Source organism: Petaurus breviceps, unplaced genomic scaffold, assembly GCF_028583685.1.
Source record: "Petaurus breviceps papuanus isolate PSGF00001 unplaced genomic scaffold, PetGlider_PUasm1.0 551, whole genome shotgun sequence".
NCBI classification, from domain to species: Eukaryota; Metazoa; Chordata; class Mammalia; order Diprotodontia; family Petauridae; genus Petaurus; species Petaurus breviceps.
Window position 1 is genome coordinate 21,490,057 of NW_027186372.1, and position 12,942 is coordinate 21,502,998.

Below are 12,942 nucleotides of genomic sequence, written 5' to 3' on the forward strand. Positions count from 1 at the left end.
ATTAGACTTAAATAAATGACAGGCCTTTAAATTAGAAAGGTCAACATGATAATAATTAATAAATTAGATTTTTAGAGGGGAAATCAATGAATGATATTCTGATGTCAGTACTGATTCCTACCGTTCTTTGATAGCTTCTTTATCTACTGTCCTGTATATTGATTTTTGACTTTCAGAAAGAAAACTGTAAGACCCTAAAAGATTCTCAAACATTAGTGTCCTTAAACATTCATTTAGGTACCCTAGACTAATGTTATTGAAAAACAGGAAAGTAAATTCAGAAATTTTAGAAAGGTTTTCAGTTCCAAAAGCCAAAACAAAAAGAGCTTTTTGAGTAACCTTCAATGATCCACAATAGTTCATTCCAGACCATTGTTGAGAAACTCCTCATTTCAAGTCTCATATATGAAAGGGTTTTTGTGATTGAGATTGGAAAATTATCTTTTCAGAATTTCCAAGTGCCTGCCTACAACTCAAATATATTAGTTTATTGATGATGTCATTTTAAGGAATCTCTCCCATCCACCATTTTGTCTTCTCTCCCTATGTGTTTTTTCATACCAGTTGATAGTATTTAATAACATCTCATATCACTATCATCCTAGGCGCCTGAGATTGGAATTTAAATATAATTAGTATTCCCCTACTGCCATATCATTGATGGATTTCTCACATTACCATTTTACTTCCATTTGTATCATCAATAATTTCATTTGATATTTTGAGGCATACTAAACTATATATTCAAGACTGATTGATTTTAGATGGTGTTAAAAGGGATGTTGAGTTAAAAGATCTTTAGTAATTCAAGCTCTCAACATTTTCCTATCAGTCACTTGATTTCTAAGAGAAATGATAGCTTGTCTGGGCTACTTTTAATATTTCTATTTCATTCACTTGATGGGTGAAGCATGTAAAAGACTATAAAGAGGGAGGGGGAATCTTTAAGGGGATTTTCTTTTTTACAAAACCAAGAAATTACTTGAGAGGTCCTAAGTCCACTAATGTTTTTACTTAGTCATTCACACTTGTGAACTCTTGAACATCAAGAATACATGACCTATGTGTTTTTAGTATATCTATCTTGGGTATCATCAGGATGTAGATAAGCACATAGACATATACTAGACTTGATACTAGATTTGAGAATATATGAAAAATCTGAATATTAAGTACACTTATATCTTTTAATTTTTTGCTTTTTGGAGGGCAGTTGGGGTTAAGTGACTTGTCTAAGGTCACACAGCTAGTTTTTGGGTTAAGTGTCTGAGGCTGGATTTAAACTCGGGTCCTCCTGACTCCAGGGCCAGTGCTCTATTCACTGCGCCACCTAGCTACCCCTACACTTGTATCTTAATGTTATGGTAGTCTATACTTATAGTGATAATTTTGAATATTTTACATTATATTCTAAGAAGCCAAATATAGTGTAGGAAAAGAAACATAACCTGGTGGATAGCAAGTTTAGGTTTCTAGGATGTTTTGCAAAATCTTTTCATTCAGAGTTTAGTGATCTGGATATTATGAATATATACAGCATTGGTTTTTTATTACTATTAATACAAAGTTTTGCAAAAATAAATGTATCATCTGAATATAATTATAGGAAGAACGTATAACATTCTTTAGATATTATATAATGTTTAAATTCACTCTAGTGGTACCTGAATTCATATAAAAATTAACAGGTTAATTATCAATGTTTTTGTTTCTCTAAGTAGAATCTCTACTAAATAATATATTGTTAGTCATTAGGCTATGTCAACATACATACTTGAAAGTAATATAATTGAATTTCTTTTTAAAGTATTTTATAATTTGGATATTTCACTAATTGAGACAAGCCTTTCAAAATGACTGATAGTTTATCATGCAGTGTTTTCATTACTCCAATTCAATATTAATATTATTTCATCCAAGTGAGCAAGAATTGAGAAGACAAAAAAGTTAGAGATTTATAGGACTCTATGTAAAATAGATCCCCTTTCAAACACAAGGACATTCTAAAGCTCTAGTAATAAATAAGAAACAAAAACTTCTTTTATTCCTTCACAGTTTCCTCCTTCTTTGGTCTCAACAATAAAGAAGTTATGAGAGTCCAGGGCAATTTCATAATTATGTTAAGATCTTTTTATTTTCCCTTTTCCCCTGTGTGATACTAAAAATCTGAATGTTTTCAGAATGAAGAAGAGTTTGAGATTGAAGAATTGGTTGGCATTGCAAAGCTGTGCATGTTCTAGACCAAGTTAAATCAATCTTAGTATCTTTCTGTAGTTTAGTCCTCATTCACAGTTTCCTCAATTTTTGTGTGAAGCCTTTGAGGTTCTAAAGAAAGGACACCAATAAACTGGGATCTTGAAATTCCAATTATTTTCCTCATCGTGCTACTATTCTGGCAATAGTTTCTTTTTAAAAAATTGCAGGACAAGTTCATAGGGCCAGAGATTATTAGAGGTGGAAGGACTTTGTATAGTCCAATACTCTATTTGTACAGATGAAAAAAAATATCTAGAGAGAAGCAATTTGCCCAAATTCACAAATATATTTGGAACAGAGGTGGAATTTCAACCAAACAAGTTCTAACATTCCAGTCAATATTCTTTCAGATTAACTGACACTGTGTACATAGATCTATGGAACAGAAACCAGTACAAATCACTGGCCCATTTCAGCTTTCTGGGTTAGTGACTAGAAGCTTATCACCATTGCTTTCAGTTCTAACTTTGGGTAAAAGGTTATCAGCATATATCTATGTCCACAGTTCTTTCAGGAGAATTAAGGATTTTTAAAAAATCCTTTCCTCTTTGTCACTGCCTAGATTTTGAATATGACCTGCTATCTGAAATGTCTTCTCCTCTGCATTGCAAAATTCATTTTCATTTTGTTCCTTGGAGCCTAGCTTCAAATTCACACCTCCTGGAACTATTCTGAGATTAACATCAATCTCTGTTGATTGATACCTTCTGCATTCTTGTTTCCAGTTACAACTGTTACATTTTCTGTTCATTCAACAAAAGTGTTAAGGACTTATGGAGAAAGTACTTTACTAGTTTACTGAAAGAAATTTAAAGATAAATATGAAATGGACCCTGCCTTCAAGGAATTTTCATCTAAATAGAAGTAAATATCTACACACAAAAAATACAAATAATAAGTTGTGTGCATATATCATATGAGTATATATCACTCATATATCACATGAGTATAAGATACTATAAAATCAGATGAAGCCATTTCAAACTAGGTAATTAAAAAAGATTTTCTGCAGAAGGTGAACACTGTACTAGCCTTGAAGAAGAGGTAGTATGCAACAGGTGAGAATATGATTTTTAGCATCTCAGTGTATTCAGAGGGCCTGCTAGCACTATAGAATTGTATGAACAAAAGTACAGGAATAGAAAGCAAATGAAACATGTCTGAAGGACACAGCAAGTTGAGGTGCAAATATTCTTGATTTTCAGTTGTTTTCAAGTTGCTCCATGTGTCTAACTCCAGGGTTTCTGAAAAATACTAAGCATATCAGAGGTAGGAGGGCATTTTCTATTTCTTTTATAACTCAACCTCATTAATATTTTGTACATAAAAAGCAAGTAATGCTTGGCAGGGTTTTCTGGGGTTGGGGTGTCGTTTTTTGCTTGTTTTGTTTTCTGTAGATTGCATTATAGAACAAAAATTCTCTTTCAGTCCCAACTAGCACAGGCCCAGTTATACAAGAGACAGAATAGGTATAATTTGAATAACCAAATTGCAAGGCAACCTGTCTGTGGTGATTCCTGGAGGGTGACTGATTGATGTTGTGTCTCACTAGCTGGATTGTTTGCAGCTCATTCTGCTACTGAGTATCAGGCTTCTACACTGTTCCTGATTTTGTAAAAAGACAATCTTTCTATCTGGAAAAAGTTTACTTGTGTGAAATGGAGAGGGAACAAGCAAGAGATGAAGAGACACAACCATGTCCTCTCAGCCCCCCTCCCCAGCCCCCAATCTACATTATAGATATCAATAAAATAGGAATGTATGGATCATGGACTATATGCTTCAAATAAAACTTCCAGGACCCTTTATTTCTTGGGTAGGGGTGGTTCTTCCCCTTATGCAGATAGCAACTCTTTTATATATTTTATAGAGTTAAATATATTGCTCTGGCTTAAAAAAAATCACCTGGTAGTAAGGCCTCCTGATAAATTCCAACTTCAGCTTCCGACTACAGCTAGTAATCTACCTGTGGTTTTCTTTGGACTAATATATATATATTTTAAGCAATCGGGGTTAAGTAACTTGCTCAAGATTACAATGCCAGGTGTTTCTGGGTGGGTGCTAAGTGTCTGAGCCTGGATTCGATCCCCAGGTCATCCCGACACTGGGCCCGGTGCTCTTACTGGCTGTGCTACCTGGCCGCCCCTCTTTAGACTAATATTAAAAGATTTTCCAGCCTGGTAACACCTGCCAGAGTATAACCTTCAAAAAGACCCAAGGGTCACTTTCACTTTACAGTAAGGCATCTGGAGAAGGTTTTTTAGTGGAGGCCTAGATATATATTAAAGAATTATCATAGATGAATCTTTAGAGATAAGGAAGAAGCATATTGCAGATCCATAGCCTATTATCAACAAAGGTACAGAGGTATCAACCAACCTTTTTCTTACTTATGGTTATCCAGTCTTTTAATTTGGTTGCTTTTAAATTTGTAAATACAAATTTTCTCACATCCTGCCCACCTTTCCCATTCTAAGAACATAGACAGCTACTTCCTGTCTCTTTCCTCTTCTGCATTTGCACTGCCCTGGTGTGACCCACTGACCAAACAGAGTGAGAGATGAAGTAAAAGAGGGCAATGGTAGGAAGGACGCGGGTCATGAGCGTAGCCGAGATTTAGGAGCCCCTCAAGCAGGGTTAGTGCCCAGCCCCATATCATAGTGCATGCTTTCCACCTGCACTTTCCATCCAACTGGGGCGCTGAGCTCATTAACAAAGCACTTGCCCACTAGAAGCCCTAGTAATGCCTGGCCTCCCTCATCCCGCACTCCAGAACTAGGGAGGTTTGGGTTTTTTTTTTTTTTTTTTTTTTGGGGGGGGGGGGGAATCGGGTGGAGACCAACAGGAGCCGAGCCGGAAGGGAAGAGTCAGATGCCAGATAACTAAGTATCTGGTGGCAGACCGTGAGCTGCATGCATGGCTGAGGAGCTGGCCTCGTTCACCAAACGCTTAGCTGGGCTGGGGAACTGCCCCAAAGGGGGACAGGATGGGAAGGTAGGGGAAAGTTCCCAAAGAAAATCTCAAGAGATTCACTTTGGTTTTCATGACCCAGGAGAGACACTAACCAGGATGCTTTTACCCATTTTGGGAGCCATGAGCCACATCCCACTTCTGTGTGTGTGTGTGTGTGTGTGTGACTCCTCCTAATGCAAATGAAAGATGCATTTTATTATTTGAAGAATTATAATAGCTCTCCGTCCCATGTATCCAGGAACTCCAGAGGACAGTTGGAGCAGAGTCAACCCCAGCCCCCAGTGCAGTGAGCAACTGGGGTCCAAAAAGGACTTTAGAGGAGGAAGAGGAGGAGGTGGTAATGATGGAGGAGAAGAGGCGACATTAGCTGTCAAAGGAGTTCCCCCCCTTATTCTTCTCCCACACTCAATTTCCTCCCACCCCCATTTCTGCCCTTCTCTCTGGGAAGCTCTTTGTATCTTGCCTCTGCGGGTCTCCGTGTCATCTCGCACAGCCCCTGCTTTTTGGCTATGGGGATGCACCGCGATGCCTTGCCTGCCACCTCCTGCATCACTACTCTGCATTTGGAAGGGGGGGAAAGGGGTTCGGATCCCAAGGAGGGAGGAGGGGGTTCAGAGTGAATCTGGGAACCAACGAGGAAGACAAGGAGGGGAGGGGAACGAGGGACGCGTGTGCGCGCGGGTGTGCGTGTGTGTGCACGCGCGTGTGTATGTCTAGGACAAGTCCAGATGAAGAACTTGACTCTTCAACCTCCACTATTCTTCCCCCTCATCCCACCCATCCCTGCCCCCTTTAACGTTCAAATCTCCCTTCCTGGTATCGCTACCCATCCATCGCACCACCCACCCAGGCTCCTGCCATTCTCACCCTTGCTAGTCCCATCCCTGTATATACCTAAAGGCAAAATTAGTTAGAAATCCGAACGGAAACGCAGTGGCTTTTTAAATTGCCTCTCCCTTTTCTGTATTTCCCTGCTATAAATAACCCCCCAAAGCCATCCCGGCGCGTCACATGGTGAGAAACCAGGACCCCAAAGCTCTTATTTCTAAGAATATGAGGGGAAAGAAAAAGAAAGAAATATCCTGCTAGAAGGAAGGAGAAAGAGAAACAGATCTTCACCCCTGCTCCTAGAAACTGTCATTCCCTGCCCCCCTTCTTTTTGCCTGAGAAATCTAGCCGGTTTCGCAGGGTCCGCCCTCCCCCTTTTCTACTCCCTTCTTTCCTCCCGCCCCCCTCCCTCCCCCCCCCCCCTCCCACACCCTAGGTACCCCTCGCTCGCCAGGTAGGCGATGCTGTTTCCAGAAGGAAAAAAAAAAAAAAAAGTTGCAACTTTCTTCCCGCCCTCCTGCAACACCCTCCCCTTGCCTGCTCTGTCAAGCCATATGTAGGCACTGCACCCCTGGCTCACAGATCCCCTGCCCTCTCTTTTCACTGTCCCCATGACAGCTTTTCCCTCCATTCCTAATCCTGTTGGCACATTAGAAAAAGAAAAGAAAGAAAACCCCCCAGACTCAGGCAAACTGAAAAACTGCCTCATCCCGTAACTCCCGAAACTCACCAGACATTGTAGTTTATATTACCCTAATCCGAGGACAACAATCAACATTTACTCTTGAAGCTCCAGTGGGGTGACTTTTTTTTTTTTAATATAATACATTTCCTTCTTCCCCTTTAATTCTTTTTTTTTTTTTTAACAAGGAAATTTGCTCTATCTCCAGCAGCCACCGCTGCTCCTTTGATGTTTTGGTACGCCGTGCGCATGCGCCTCACATTAGAATTACTGCACTGGCCAGAATAAGTTGGATCTCTTCTCTTCAGTGAAACCCTAAATCATATCAAAAGCTAAAGGGATGTGGAGAGTCCGGAAAAAGGGTTACTTTGGGATTTGGACATTCCTTTTAATAATAGCTGTGGTCTGTGCACAAAGGTAAGTGATGCCTTTCTTTTTTCCTCTTCACTTTGAATCACTGTCTGTGCCAGTTAATAGGAATGTGTAGTGTGGATCTGATCTTGAGAAACCTGTGCATGGTGGCTTATCTATTTCCTCTTATTGTTATTTTTTAGTGCCAATGACCCTAGCAATATGTCACTGGTTAAAGAGACGGTGGATAGGCTGCTGAAAGGCTATGACATTCGTCTGAGGCCAGATTTTGGAGGTAATTCAGTTGTCCTGCAAAATAAGATGTTTTAGCTGATATTCCCAAGCTCCTTCTGCAATTTTGCTTCTCTCTATCACTCTGAATATCGGTATTTTGTTTTGTTAATTGTTTTTGATTGCTTGCTGTTCTCTGTGTCACTATATTTTCAGTCTGGTCTAAAGTTCTTTAATTTCCTTAGCACAGGACAGTATTGCTGTGGTCCTTGAATACTACTGAATTGCTGTAACTGGTCACTCTTGCTTTTTTCCCCTTATTTGATTTCATGTCCTGATATTTATTGGCATTATTAACATGTAAGTCTTAGAAGTTTGGTTTGTTTGGGTTCAAAGTATAAATATATCCTGGGATACAGTAAGCATCCTTGAGGGCAAGATATACTGACAAACGATTAGAAGATGGTATTTAACCCCCTGTGCCTGCCTACTTTTGAAGAGTTTTACTTGCCCATTTCTTTAGGCATGGATCACTCTATTTTTGTCCTTAAAGCCTGACTTACCCTTTTTAGTGTCCCCCCAACCTTTTTTCCCAGTCCAGTGAGCAGCCCCTTCCCCCCAAAAAAACCCACACCAAAACAAAAACCCTCTATAGCCATCATCTTGGTGCCTAAAGGAAAGGTGCAAACTCAGCATTGCTTCTTACTTGCATGGGACAGAAACAGTTAAAACATGCTTGAAGGGGGAGAGGGGAGAGAGGGAAAGAAGGAGGAGGAAGTGGTGGTGATGGTGATATTCAAGGCAATATGTAAACCAACCGGTTAAGACTGCTTGTATATGTGTGTATTCATATCCTGGTGTGACCACACGTGTAGACATATCTGGAACTTGTCACCCATTCCTAACACGTGTGTGCATGTTATATAAAGAATTCCTAGAGGGAAGCCCCCAAGGCTTAGGCAACTGAAGAATCTTCACTGTTGCAAATTAACATGGAGGACTCAGGGATAGAGATTTGGGGGTTGGGAAGGGAAAAGAGGGAGAGGATTGTTCTGAGACCACGGAGTGAAGAGATAACTTCCTAAGAATGAATTAAGTTCTTAGAGATCACAATGCTTGCCATCTCCTTGATTTTTCAGGTCCTCCTGTGGCTGTGGGCATGAATATAGACATAGCCAGCATAGATATGGTATCAGAAGTCAATATGGTGAGTATTTAGTTTGTCTGTCTTCTTTCTCCCTCCGGAAGTCTCCGATGTTACTGATTATCTGGGGGTGGGGAAAAGGATGGGAGTGGGGTACGCTGTGGGGGAAGCAAGAGGGAAGTCAGATTTCTCCTTGGAACCCTCAGTACAGAAGAGGAAAACTCCCAGGAAAAAGAGTCAGTTCTCTTTCACTCTTCCTTCTCCCCCCCCCCCCCCACCTTCCTGGATGAAGCTTCTTTTAAAGCTATACCAGACAATTGTTATAAAGGAGAGCGAAAACACACACGCATAAAACATATGCACAGTCACCCATACAAAATGCATATGTTGTTCTCCAGTGTCTTAACTACCTGGGGTTCAGGGGAAAATGTTCTCAAAGTCTCTCTTGGCGTTGGAGAGGGGGAGGGTTGAATTTAACAAAAATAAACCCCAAACTAAACCATGCAGCAAACCTTTGAATTCCTCGGGATCCTGATGTTCTTAGGACACAGGAATACCTCTTGGTACCATTTCCTCACACTTTGATTTCCTGTGATACCTGCTCAGCTACTTCCATACACACCCCACCCCCATAATCATCAAGCCTGAGTATGCTAGTGTCAGAGGCAAGCGCTGAACTATATGCCTTCTCCATTTATTTCTGCATCATGACTCACCTCCGAAGCTTGTAGATTTATTGACTGTCGTACTATTTAGTAGATACCCCTTAAGACATACAGGAAGCTCCATTGAAAGCCTTGGCAGTCTGGACCCAAGAAGCCCTGTTGGGGTTTTTTGCTTCGTGCAAGAGTGCCCCCTGCTGTCCACGGTGGTATACTGCTGCCATGTATTATAAATAACATTGTCCCAGATCTAAGATGCAGGGGGGAGTGGGGGGTGGGGGGGACGGGAAGAAAGGGGAAGGCTTTATTTCCTCTTATGGTTCCTTACTCTGGAAAGTCACAGGTATTTCATCTATGGAAATCACATTTAATTGCTGGATAGTTGAAATAGTCCCATTCCCAAAAGCTCACCTAGTAACTGAGTTTTATGACATTGTAGGATTTAGTGGGCAGCATAGAGGTGACTGAAAGAGTGTATCATCCTTGTTTCCAAATTGGTTTAACCAGTAAATAGCAAGGAGGCTTGGGCTGATTAGATAATTAATTAATGGAAAACATTGACCTGTTCTGCATCAGGCAGTCTTCTACTCCTAAGAAAATAACAGCAAAAATAGCTGGAATTTACATATAATTTTATGGTTGGCAAAGTATTTTATCGCATATTGTATAATTTAAAGGACCTATGTTCTCTGAACTCAAAATACAGTAAAATCACCTCTGCCTCAAGCAAGAAAGCATGCAAGAAGGAAACTGGGGGGTAGGGTGGGAAGCAGGAAACAGCCAGAATTTATCTTACCTATTGTATTACAATTATAAGTGATGTAGTGATAAGCAAAGTGCCTTCTGACTCATGAAAAGAAAAGGAAATGATCATTGCAATTAGTAAAATATGTAGTTAATTGTACATTCTATTAAAATTGGTAATCCTTGTATGTCAACTCTCAACTAAACAGACCATTTGCTTAAACAGAATAACAAGTTCCTCAGACATTCTGGATTTGCTGAATGTGGGCAGAAAAGTCGTATTTCCTTAAGGAGCCGAATTTCTTTCCTATGGGAATTATTTAGTTTAAAAAAACATCCTACTTTAGATTTCACTGCACAAATCAAAACTTTTCTAGTGTGGGTGTTCCCTCAGGCTGAACAACTTTAAGTCATAAACTATTAGGTGATCAGGCTTACTCAGAAGGAAGTGAAATGAGAAAGAGGTGTGTTTATATATGTGTGCAGTACATGTATATGCATATATGTATATGATACACATGTATGTTCATGCACACACAGACATGTGTAGTAGTATTTTGGAACTTCTTAAAGTTTAAGATTTCTTTTTTCAATTTTGCCTGACCCTTACAACAACTTAGAAAATCTCATATAGATCTTTGAATGATTTTATTATGGAACTAAAAGCTAAGACTACAAAGGAATATCAGTAAACTAAATTGAGCCAATAATAAGGGACTACAATAGAAACTCCATGAAAAATAGACTGACTTTAATTTAGCATATAGAGTATCTAAATTTTTAGTTTTAATTTATGTCACTTCACTTTATATTCATCTACCTAGTGAATTTGTGGTGGTCACAATTCAGAGATATTCTAGTCAAAATTTATAGTCAGCTAAGGTGAGGTGTCATTTCTTGACCTATTTACTGTGGCTGAAAAATCATGGGGTTTTAAAGATGTGAGAATAAATATCAGCTTGTAAATGGGGCAATATTTATTATTTTTAAAAGTGTTAGGCTAGTGGTTTTTCTTGTTCTGAGGTTAACATTAGACTGCTGTCAGGTAGAAATTAACATTTAATTTTGATCGGTAAGTTTTGTGGCCAAAAATTGACTTCTGCATTCCAAAGTTACCTTTGGTGGTGCTTGTTATTTAGTTGTGTCTGACTCTTTGTTGACCCCATTTGAGGTTTTCTTGACAAAGATACTGGAGTGGTTTATCATATCCTTCTCCAACTCATTTTACAGATGAGGAAATTGAGGCAAACAGGGTTAAGTGACTTGAACAGTGTTACATAGTTATGAGGTGTCTGAGGCCAGATTTGAACTCAGGAAGATGACTTTTCCTGACTTCACACCTAGCCCTTTGTCCACTAGCTGACCAGCTTTGGAAAGTTTCTTAATTACAAAACAATAGAAAAATAATCTCTCCCATCCTGCTCTGATAAGAGGAGCCTTTGAAATGAGAGGAGAGTATTTTTCTTGAATTAGAAAATATTTGTGGCATTCTTTTGCAAATTCAAAGTGTTCTGGACAACTTTATTGGATAGATTTCTCAAAGAATGGTACATTAGTTCTTTGAGAAAGATCTCCCAAATAGAGCTGGGATACACTGTCCTTTCAAGGCTATAACTTTTGGTTACTTCAGCTGTTCCCTTGTATACCATCTTAAATGACAGCAATTGAAAATCATGAAGATTAAATAATTTTAATTTTCTTTGAATCATCTGCTTGAAAAAAAGAAGTTATGTATCATAAAATGTAGTAGAAAGGGCCCTGGATGAGGATATTAGAGACCTGGCTTCTATCAGGGTTTACCCATGGCTCATAATATATAACTTTGGGCAAGTCAGGTTTCCCATCTGGCCTTCAGTTTCTTCATCTACAGTGTTGAACAAAACCACCTTGATCTTCCTCATATTAAACATTCTATGCTTCTAAAGTGGTGAGTATCTATTGGCTAGCAATTATCTTTGGTTTTAGTATTACAGAAATCCCTGTCTTCTCTGGAAACTGTTAGCATACTTAACAGAAGGGGCCAAATTTTTAAATGACTGACAATTAAAGGTGCTCCCTTTGGAAGGTGCTTATGCTCTTAGTGCGGTGTATCTTAGCCAAATGGCAGGCTAATGGAAGAATTTTTGAAGAGTATTGTGCTAGCCTCAATATATTCCTGTGTGAACACTTGACTTTGAAGTAAGAAAATTTTTAGATAGCTTGGTTAAATTAGCAGTATGCATTTTTTTGGACTCCTTTGAGGAAAAGTTCATTTTACCCACAATTGGCTATAACAAGGATTAGGAACAGAAGTGACATCTGTCTTGCTTCTTTGATTGGTTTAAAGTTGATTCTTTACCATCCTGAAACAAACAACAACAAAATTGCCAAACTAAAATGAGACCAGTTTTTACTTTTAAGGAAAAAGTTCTAATATAAAGCAAAACAAATGACCATTTTTACTGAACTGAAAGAAAAGAAAAAAAAAGAATTTGCTTTGATTTTGAGAAAAGTAAGAGAAACCACTGGGTTTCATGCTGTGTAATATTGTTAAAGAGAATGGATGCATCTATTGATCACGCCTCAACTATATGAAATCTCTAAGGCTGTCCATAAGGGATGAATATGGCTGTGTGAATAATGAATTTAATATATGCCAGTTAAGAGAGGTCAGATTGACTTACCCAACAATGTCAGCCAGAATCAAGAAATGAGATGGCAGAATTCAAATGTAGGTATTGTACATACCCATTTTCTTGCCCTCTTTAAAGAAAGTATTTGTTAGAAAGACTGAACTGGGACTATTGACACTCTTAGGAGAGTTATCAGATAGAAAGTTTGTCTTTAGAAAAAAAATTGCACAAGGATTTATTAGACACTTCATGATGTTGGTAAACACCTGTATAGTCCTATATTGTTTTTGTTATATAATCTACCGAGAGGGTATTTTACTATGAGTCAGAGGAACAAAGGAAGGAAACCCTCTGCTGTCATCATCATCATTATTATTATTACCATTTGTAGTAGTAGTAGTAGTAGTAGTAATAGTAGTAGTAGTAGTAGTAGTAGTAGTAGTAGTAGTAGTAGTAGTA

At 38.8% G+C, this 12,942-nt stretch overlaps 1 protein-coding gene and 1 long non-coding RNA gene across 7 annotated transcripts in view; one reads left to right on the forward strand and one right to left on the reverse strand.

Annotated features, from left to right (window-relative positions):
• Nucleotides 1-6,908, reverse strand: part of LOC138172698 (uncharacterized) — a 93,218-nt gene extending 86,310 nt beyond the window's left edge. For all 5 annotated transcript variants that reach the window (XR_011171229.1, XR_011171228.1, XR_011171225.1 and 2 more), the window contains exon 1: nt 6,788-6,908. This is a non-coding gene — a long non-coding RNA (uncharacterized lncRNA). The remainder of the gene's footprint in view (nt 1-6,787) is intronic.
• A 108-nt stretch (nt 6,909-7,016) lies between these two features.
• Nucleotides 7,017-12,942, forward strand: part of GABRB2 (gamma-aminobutyric acid type A receptor subunit beta2) — a 255,749-nt gene continuing 249,823 nt past the window's right edge. For both annotated transcript variants that reach the window (XM_069102429.1, XM_069102430.1), the window contains exons 1-3: nt 7,017-7,156; nt 7,294-7,385; nt 8,461-8,528. In XM_069102429.1, coding sequence (XP_068958530.1) covers nt 7,080-7,156; nt 7,294-7,385; nt 8,461-8,528 — 237 coding nt within the window. In that variant the 5' untranslated portion in view covers nt 7,017-7,079. The remainder of the gene's footprint in view (nt 7,157-7,293; nt 7,386-8,460; nt 8,529-12,942) is intronic.